The sequence below is a fragment of the Lycium barbarum genome, chromosome 1, assembly GCF_019175385.1.
Source record: "Lycium barbarum isolate Lr01 chromosome 1, ASM1917538v2, whole genome shotgun sequence".
Lineage (NCBI taxonomy): Eukaryota > Viridiplantae > Streptophyta > Magnoliopsida > Solanales > Solanaceae > Lycium > Lycium barbarum.
The window spans coordinates 152,479,344-152,489,322 of record NC_083337.1 but is presented as its reverse complement, the minus strand read 5'-3'; the positions used below and the strand labels follow the sequence as shown (position 1 = coordinate 152,489,322).

The 9,979-nt window shown below is 31.1% G+C and overlaps 1 protein-coding gene across 1 annotated transcript; it reads left to right on the top strand.

The window, feature by feature from the left end:
• The first annotated feature begins 364 nt into the window (after nucleotides 1-364).
• On the top strand, nucleotides 365-3,217 carry LOC132617247 (mannan endo-1,4-beta-mannosidase 5). Its single transcript, XM_060332244.1, has 5 exons — nucleotides 365-758; nucleotides 1,168-1,362; nucleotides 1,533-1,655; nucleotides 1,763-1,965; nucleotides 2,626-3,217. Exons 1-5 carry the CDS (start codon nucleotides 417-419, stop codon nucleotides 2,993-2,995), a joined length of 1,233 nt encoding a protein of 410 aa, XP_060188227.1. The 5' UTR covers nucleotides 365-416; the 3' UTR covers nucleotides 2,996-3,217.
• Nucleotides 3,218-9,979: the final 6,762 nt, after the last annotated feature.

Here is a 9,979-nt window from a genome sequence, read left to right as displayed (position 1 = left end):
CACAAAGCAATTTTTTCTTTTTATGCATGCAAGGAATCACCCACAAACCGTAATGTTTTCATCCATCCACTTCTTTAATTTCTTAATTAAACAGAGTAATGCTTTTTGTCATTCTTTTTCTCTTTCTAATTACCTTAACTGATTTTCTTGCTTTATACAACTAAATAACCTCATCTAGTATCAACCTCCCATAAAGTACTCTTAAGCTTTAAGAAAATATATTCCAACCAAATTTAGTAAACCACCACTTTCTAACTTATTACATCCCCAATTGGGATCAAATATTACTATTTTTAGCAAGTTTCCTAATACTCCAATCACTATAAATATTGGCCCAAACACGTGACCAATATAACCTATCACAGCTTTTATTTCACTACAAAACCATATGTGCATTTAATTTGTCTATCAAAGTAATGTCTTCTTTTCAAAGAATGGTTAGTTATTTTGTTCTCTTCATCTTGTCCCTAGCTCTTGCATGTGAAGCTAGGGTTTTACTTGAGAATGCAAATGAAGGGTTTGTTAGAGTCAATGGTGCCCATTTTGAACTCGACGGATCACCTTTTCTATTCAATGGTTTCAACTCCTACTGGCTAATGCATGCTGCTGCTGAGCCTAGTGAGAGGTACAAGGTTACCGAGGTCCTCAAGGAAGCATCTTCTGTAGGGCTCTCTGTATGCCGGACTTGGGCTTTTAGTGATGGAGGCGATAGGGCACTGCAAATTTCACCTGGTGTTTATGATGAACGTGTTTTTCAGGTATGTACTTCCTCAGTTTCATTTTATATGATAGTGAATTTACAGCTTTCTATATTTAAAAACTCTTTAATTTTGAACTTCTTATTTTATCCTTAAGACATGCTTTTAAAGCCACGGGTAGAAATGTCATTTGATCTTGTTAAGACCACAACTTTTCTTTTTCAACTTGCAATCACAAGTTTTGATTAAGTGTATTGGTACATGACAAAAATCTTCATTATTTTCTTAAACTCCATATATAGTCAAACAACGGAAAGCATACTACACATTATAAACTAAAATTTTCTATTCGTCTACTAATACTATGTGAAATATATAAATATGCCATTATTTCTACGCATGGTAATCTTAAAGGTAGATTTAGGATTGTTGATAATATTTAACAAGTGTATTGTGTGGATGTACGTAGGGTTTGGATTTTGTTATATCGGAGGCTAAGAAGTATGGGGTTCGCTTAATCTTGAGCTTCGTAAACAACTATAATGACTTTGGAGGGAAAGCTCAATATGCTCAATGGGCACGAAATGTTGGAGCTCAGATAAATGGAGCGGATGATTTCTACACTCATTATGTGACTAAAGATTACTATAAGAACCACATCCAGGTAACAAAAACATAGCATTTACTACAACTCTAATATTCTTTTAAAGTTTAACTCTTCTCATGCTATTTTTTGGCCGAAGTTAATCTCTTTATTATTTACAATTATGAAGTTGGTAACTAATTAATATATTATTCTGAAGTACAACATGCATGGTTTTTGAATTGGTGCAGAAAGTTATTACAAGGTTTAATACCATTACTGGAATGGCTTACAAAGATGATTCAACTATCATGGCATGGGAACTCATGAATGAGCCCCGCAACCAAGCTGATTATTCTGGAAATACTGTTAACGTAAGCCTAAATAAAAGACAGCCTTTCTATTTCCCAATTACTGATTAAATTCAAAAAATTTAATGACTATTTGTTTTCTGCTTCTTGTTGATATTAAATTACTACAGGCTTGGGTTCAAGAAATGGCAAGTTTCGTGAAATCACTAGATAACAAACACTTGCTGGAGATAGGAATGGAAGGATTTTATGGTGATTCAGTGCCTGACAGGAAGTCAGTCAATCCTGGTTACCAAGTTGGGACAGACTTTATCAATAACAATTTAATCAAGGAGATTGATTTTGCCACTATCCATGCATATACTGACCAATGGTATATTAAGCTATTTTTTCTTCATAATTCATGATGCTATTAATACTGCAAATAGACCAAGCTGCAAATAGACCAAGTGACCTGTTAATTACTAAAATCAAGATATTGATAAACTATTATTTACATGACAACAGATTGACGGATTTAGAATTTAAATTTAATGTATTCAGCCTTTAAGGTTTTCAGCACTGAACATATATAATATACTTTTTGAAATATTATGAGTCAGAATTTTATAACCTATTGAATTTTTCTTGTGGTTTTAGCATAAATATATCTATATACTACATCAAAATACAGTGTTCAGTTAAATCCGTAGTTAATATAGGTAAATTTAGAGTTGTTGCTAACAATTGGATTTGTAGGAAAGCTTTTCAAACAAACTGGTAAAGAAATTTGCAGGTTAATTATATCAGCACATACAGTACTTCCTCTATATAAAAGATAAATTTAAAAACATCGAATTATCCACGTTATTGTTCTGACATTTGGAGTGGGATGCAGAAGCATCACGTACTGCGTCATTTTTTTATAAATACTTCTTAATAATAAAATAAAATCTGTACATGTATATAAATACATCAGCCATATGTTATCTAGTTACATGCAATAGTTATCCTTAACTGTTTTTTTAAAAAGAATTTTTATGCTTTATTATAGGTTATCTGGTCAAAATGATGATGCTCAAATGACGTTTATGCAAAGGTGGATGACAAGCCATTGGCAAGACGCAAAAAACATACTGAGGAAACCATTGGTTCTAGCAGAATTTGGAAAGTCAAGCAGAGATCCAGGATACAGTCAAGAAATACGAGACACATTTATGATCACTATATATAGAAATACTTATAGTTTAGCTAAAGATGGAGGAACTATGGGAGGAAGCTTAATATGGCAGCTCGTGGCACAAGGGATGGAAAATTTTGATGACGGTTATTGTATTGAATTGGGAAAAAATCCATCAACTGCTGGAATTATTACAGGCCAGTCTCATGCCATGACTGCCTTGGCTCATTTGGTTCAGGTCTAGGATTTATTTTTTCATCTTAGAGGCCATGGAAGAAAAGAATTGAACTTAACATTATCCATCAGAGATTCTTGGATGACATTTATTTTTCAGTTTTTTATTTTGATTTATGTCTTTGTAATTGTCGGCTAGGTACATTTAACCTTCAAATAATTTATTAAAATGTACGTTTCAATCGTTCTTATATAAGAATCATGTGATATTTGGACTATTTTTATTAAAACTATATCAATTTAGAGCAATGGAGGAAAGTTAATTCCATGAGAGATTCTTGCGGATGACATTTATATTTCAGATTCTAAAATTTATATGTAAACTAATCAAGAGGACTTAGCTTAGTCATAAATCATAATTGAAATTCACATTACCATGCAAACATGTGAAGTTCATTAACCTCAAGTATGTAATTTTCATGTTGCTTGGGAAAAAGAAAAGTTCTACATTTGGTCATCCTGAGTATCAATCAAAGGGCATACCATTTCATTGTGTATTTTTATTCAAGTTTTTGTCAAGCTTGTGATTTTACGATCCAAAGTTATTAAATCAATTCCAATTTTACTAACAATATCCGGATGATATAATAGACGCTTTAAAACCTATTTACAATAAAATTCATGTATATTTTTAGGCAAAGCTCTTACTTTCTGATTTATAAATCCATCAAATATATATACGAAAAAAGGTTTTTCACTATATAATCGCTGCCAAAATAATAGCTAGTAGTAAGTATATAGTATACAAATAATATATATAAATTCTATATAATTAATGAATAAGTTATATATATATATATATATATATATATAAGAAAGGTTTTTCACTATATAGTCGCTGCCAAAATAATAGCTAGTAGTAAGTACATAGTATACAAATAATATACATAAATTCTACATAATTAATGAATAAGTTAGATACATTTAGCTAACAAATGTAATTATTTTTTACTGACCACTCAAATATATAACTTGCTCTCTATGAAATAGTTATTGCCAGACTTTGCTTCACTTGTCTTGCATTCTCAAGTATAATACTTCAGTTGTGCTAATTAAGATGTCAGTTGGAACAATAAATGATCCTTCGCCTTTGCGGTTATTCATCATTATCAGATGATCGGTATGATTTCAAATAAAACACCAGACTTTCTGCAAAGTTGTCTGCCAATTCGCCATTCTACTTCCATTTTCTAACTACCAATGACGTACGAAATCTTAGCCTATTTTCTCACCAAATTAAGAGTGAAAAAAAACTTGAGCTATTGGATTTTCTTCTTTTCTGCATGCAATTTACTTATATGCCGATATTATGATTTCAAATTTCAGATCTTGTTTCACGAAAATGGACGTTACTCACGGTTAATTCAATCCCAAAACTAGGTAATGACGTGTGATTGTCTAAAACCATATGAATTGACAACAATCCATTCCACAATGTGGACAATCTAACATGCATGTCTCCTTTTATGCTACTAGAGGTGACAAAATTAGTCCATGAAAACATAACTCCTCCAAGTTTGGGTTGGTCATTGACCCATCCATTTATTAGTTCAGCCCAAATCATTTCAGGCCATCAAAATTGGGCTGATATGTAGCCCAAGTTGACCCACGAGAAATCATGTTACAATATTTCAAAGAAACAGTTTTTATTTGATATGTTATCTATATAGCCATAATAAATAAAAAAATAGTTTTATTAGGTACTAATTACAAAATTATAAAAGAACAAACAAACAGATTAAAACTTAAACTTAGTAAGAGTTGGGCGGGTTGGGTTATGACCCATTCTTTAGCCCATTTTAGCCCAACTCATTTCAGCCTAAGTAACTTTTGGTCGGGTCAATATCCAACTGATCAACCATTTTGACCGGTCCAGCTGAAGGGCAGCCAAAGCAACTGTTTCACTAATAATAGGTTCATGATTATTTTTTTTTAATAATTACTCCCTCTATTCTAATGTATGTGATACTTTTCGCTTTCCGAGATTCAAATTGCATGATTTTTAACCAACATTTTCAAATGTATCATTTCACCAAATCGATATGAGAAAAGTTGTAACTTATCGTACTTTTTGTGTAGTTTTCAAATATATAAATTTTAATCTTAAAATATTTAGTTAATCTAATCCAATTTAACTTCAAACTTTAGTCAAATTGACTCTCGAAAAGTGAAAAGTATCACATAAATTGGGACGGAGGACTAGTATTTAAAACTAAAAGGTATAATTTTAAATAAAAAAAGGGATGAAAAACTTATAATTTGTTACTAATGTTGATTGCACCCGTTATAAAAAATATACTTCACAATAAAAATATATTAGAAGTTTTTTTAAAAAGAAAAATTAGGGCCTCTCGTTAAGATTTGGCTTTAGGCCACCGAGAACTTTGAGCCGGCCCTGATTTTGACCCATCCAAATTAAGTCCAACCCTCTCGTTTGACACTCCTATATGCTACTATAGATGGCTTCATGTCTTCACGGTGTAAAAGCAACATTGGTGAACATCAATTTTGGTCAGAGAGAGAGAGTGTGTGTGACATTAATCATCCTGGAAAAATGAAGAAGGACAAACAGGGCCGGCTCAACGTCCTCGGTGGCCTAAAGATAAATCTTCATGAGAGACCCTAACTTTTTTTTTTTTTAATTCTTATATATTTTTATTATGAAGTCTATTTTTGTAACCGGTGCAATCAACATTAGTAACAAATATAATAGTTTTTCTTCTCCTTTTTAGTTACAATTATACCTTTTTACTTTTAAATATTGTTCCCTCCTTCCCAATTTATGTAATACTTTCGCCTTTCGGGGATCAATTTGACTAAACTTTGAATCTAAATTAGATTAGATTAACTTTAAAATTTATATATTTGAAAATTACATAAAAGTATTATTATAAGTTACAACTTTTTTCATATCAATTTGGTAAAAAAATAAATTTTAAAATATTGGTCAAAGTTCATTTATTAGTGAAAATGGGGCCCCAAAAATTTTGGAGGCCTAAAGCCATTGCTTTGGGGCTGCCTTGCGCTTCAGCCACCACTGAGGACAAACGCTCAAACCCGTGTATAGATAGCTAGGGAATTATTATATGACAAGTTAACCGGAAAATTTCTATATTGATGCGTTTATTAATGAAGTTTTCGTTTATCTCAAGTTTTTGTCTCCCAGCTTCTCTGATTTCAACAGAATTGAATGAGTAATAAGCTGATCTTATATTTTCTTGAAGCAGCCTCCCTCAAACTTAAGGGATTAGCCAATAGCTACATGCATGTGGGATATATGTCATTAGGTGATAATTGGTGTCCCTCAAGGTGATATCTCTTTCAAGCGAACAATTGACTCTACAGTATACACTTGCATTACTTTACAATAGATTAGGAAACAATCTTGATCCTTAATTGATTATGCAAATTTGAACTAGAATCCTAAATTTGGATAGAAAGTGTGTGTTGTTACTTAAGATCGATTTTGTTTTTGAAATGCGGAGTAGTGAGTTTTTTCCTTTCTTTTCTGGCCCGATTCTTTTTGTTCAGGGGCGGATGTAACGAAGAAGAAAAAAGTTCATTTATATTAAAAATCCACTCAATAAGTATAAATAATAGATTTCCATATACCCAATAAATTAATGAGATGCGGTAGAATTTTAGACTCGAATCAATAAAGTTCAAATTCTAAATCTACCCTGTTTGTGTTGATGTGGGCCGCGGAGGACTTAAAATTGACTATATTTGAGGGTATATGCTCATGGGTGGAGCTAGGGTACTGAAGGACGGAAGGGACTTATCGAAAAATTACACTGTATATAGAAGGTCAAATTATTTTTTATGTATATATAGGAGGAGTAAATATTGAATCTCTTGGCTTCTTTAATTTGCATGGTTACTTCTTTATATTTTAAATTGTTTTAGTGAAATTCCTGACTCTATCATGAAATACGCTGGTATTTTTGTGCATGCATATTCCTACGTTAAACAAGTTGTTATTTACAACTGGAAGTTCATATAACCGAACAACATTATTTATGACTACAACATACGTAGAAGCTGATGCCACTAGGGCAAGTTAGCCACATGGAATGCATGCATAAGCCATTTTCATAGGTTTTAGCAGTCATATTTCTTTTATGTTGCTTCTCTCATGCATAATTTATGGAGTATTCTGTTAGGATATCCACTTCTTCTGTTTCTTAACTAACCATTTCCCAACTATTCACCACTTCTATCAAGTATCAATTTCCTTAGATCATGCCCTTCCTGTTTTTCTTACCAACTAAATGCACAACCACGATATTTTGACTTGATGGGGTCGACTTTTATGTTTCTTAAAGGAATAAAGCAATGCTATTTTTTGAACTTTGACTAAAGTTGCTACGACACACTTTAGGTTTTATGGATAATTATCACCCTAAGTGCTGATGTGGCAAGGAGACTAAATTTCACTCTCTTTGGGAGAGTGAGAACCATAAAATCTGACATGTGTCATTTTTAATTGGGTACTTCACATTTAGTTACACCTAATTAATTATCATTAAAGATTAAAGTTTTTTTTGTAAACTGATTTTTTTTAAAAATATGAAAAACTGATTATTTTTTTCTATATATGAAAAAAGCTAGTTTTCCAGATTTATTTAAAAAAAAAATGGGCTTTCCATATTTAGAAAAAAAAAATCAGTTTTCCAATTTTTTTAAAAAAAATCAGTTTTTTCACATTTTGACAAGAAAAAACACTTTTTTCAGATTTTACTTGAAAAATAAAAGTGTCCTAAAAAATGAAATCATGAAAATCTAGATTTTTTAAGACATTTAAAAAAAAAATACATTTTCCATATTTTAAAAAAACCCATTTTTCCATATTTAAATTTTTTAAAAAAATCATGTTTTCATTTAAAAAAAATAATCAGATTTTTTTAAAATAGCCATTTTTCATTTTTTTTTAAAGAAAATTCAGTTTTTCAAAATTTTAAAAAAGTTGTCATGTTACCGAAAAGAATTAAAAAAAATAGAAAACAAATAAATATACATGTGGCAAGGAGAGTGTATGCCACTCTCACATAAGAGATTAAATATCTAGTTTCAAGGTGGTGACTATTCCGTTTTAAAAAAGTTCAAAGGGATAATAGGATCCTTGAAAAGGTAAGGTGTGTTGTAGCAACTTTGTCCAAAGTTCAGGGGGTAATAGTGCCTTATCCCTTTCTTAAACACTAAATACTTTTTTATTAGTAATGAGCTTGTTGTACTTTTGAAAGTAAGATATTAAATTAGGACGGAGGGAGTAATATGTATTAAAAAATTTATGGGTTTTCAATCTATAATTCTGAAAAATACAATCACACTTCTCTATAGGGTTGTTCACAGTTTTGGTTAAAACCAAAACCAAACCGAAAATTTAACCAAACCGAATAAAATAACCGACATTTGGTTTAGTTTGGTTTGGTTTGGTTTTAAATTTGAAAAACCGATAATATTTGGTTTGGTTATGGTTATAGTAAAAAATAACCGAATAAATAACCGAACCAAACCGATAATTATATACATAAAATTTATAATTATTTATATGTATAATATTAGCTTTTCATAAATAATTAAAGATATTTTATACCTTTTAATTATTAATTTAATTTTGGTCTACTTATTTTTAAGGCCCATGTCTTAAAAGAATATGTCCAACAATCCAAGCCCAACTCTAATAAGTCGTAAGCATAAGGGTTGTTTGTATTTTAAAACCTCTGTTTGACTTGTTCTTTTGAATCTAAACTGCGTTGCAAGTTTGGTCCACCTGATTTGCCAACAGCGTGTCTTTCCCTCAATATGTAGCAAAGTTCACCCTTGTGGGCTATGAGGAAAAAAGAGTTTCATAAGAAATTTGAAGAATGTAGAGAGAGAATATTTGAATTGTCACGGCTAGTCATAAACCGAAAAACCGAACCAAACCGAACCAAACCGACAATAACCAAACCGGTGGTTATTATTTTACTTGGTTTGGTTATGGTTTTAGACATTTAAAAACCGACTAAATTGGTTTGGTTATGGTTTTAACCAATAACCGACCCAAACCGAACCATGAACACCCCTACTTCTCTATAACAATCACTCACTAAACATCATTTCACTATAATTACAACTAAGTTTTCCTTATAACCGATTTTTTATGTTATATTTTAGTTCTCTATAACAAGCTTTTCACTGTAAGAGCAACATTCATCAATATAATAGTATATTTTTTTATAAAATTACCTCTGTTAATAGTCTTACTCAAATAGTATTAATTAATTTTACGATCCCACTTCCGTTGCGAGTCATGTATTTTCATAATTAATAAAAGTTAGTACTGGTTTATTGTCGTAAAGCCACATATGAAAACATAATCTCTAAGATAATTAATAACAAGACTAGTACTTTGACCAGATATTTTGAATCCTTAATACATCTGCGAAGTAAGGGTAAGGTTTGCGTACATTCTACGTACCCTTTCCAGACCTCATTTGTGGGGATTACACTGGGTATGTTGTTGTTATTTTGAATCCTTAATACACCACTTTTAACAAAGAATGTAATGTCAATACATACTTCTGTAATTAAAGATTTTTGCATTGAAAGATCTGCACATATTTGTATTCCATTTGTACAAAACTTTTCCATCTTGTAAGGATCAAAGTGATTTATTAATATTGTATTAGATTTCTTTAATTTTTAATTTGCGAAATTTAAATAATATTCTTATCTTTTCTAACATTAAAAATGTAAAATATTACTTTTTTTTTTATATTTTTGTATGTAATAGCCGAATAAGATTTACATGCCAAATATTGTTATAGGCGTATAATTGTCGATCACTATAAAAGCCACAAAAAAAATTGGAGTAAACGAGGTTCTCACAAAGTGATCTAATTGTACTTGATCCAGATGAACTCAGTGACGAAGCACTGGATTTGCTCCTACAAGGGCGGCGCTAGAAGGTGGCGCAGGGGTTCATCCGAACTCCCTTCGTCAGAAAATT

Coding starts and splice junctions, on each gene's coding strand:
- LOC132617247 (XM_060332244.1), top strand. CDS start 417: ATGTCTTCTTTTCAAAGAATGGTTAGTTATTTTGTTCTCTTCATCTTG. Junction 759..1,167: donor ATGATGAACGTGTTTTTCAG/GTATGTACTTCC, acceptor GGATGTACGTAG/GGTTTGGATTTTGTTATATC. Junction 1,656..1,762: donor ATTCTGGAAATACTGTTAAC/GTAAGCCTAAAT, acceptor AAATTACTACAG/GCTTGGGTTCAAGAAATGGC.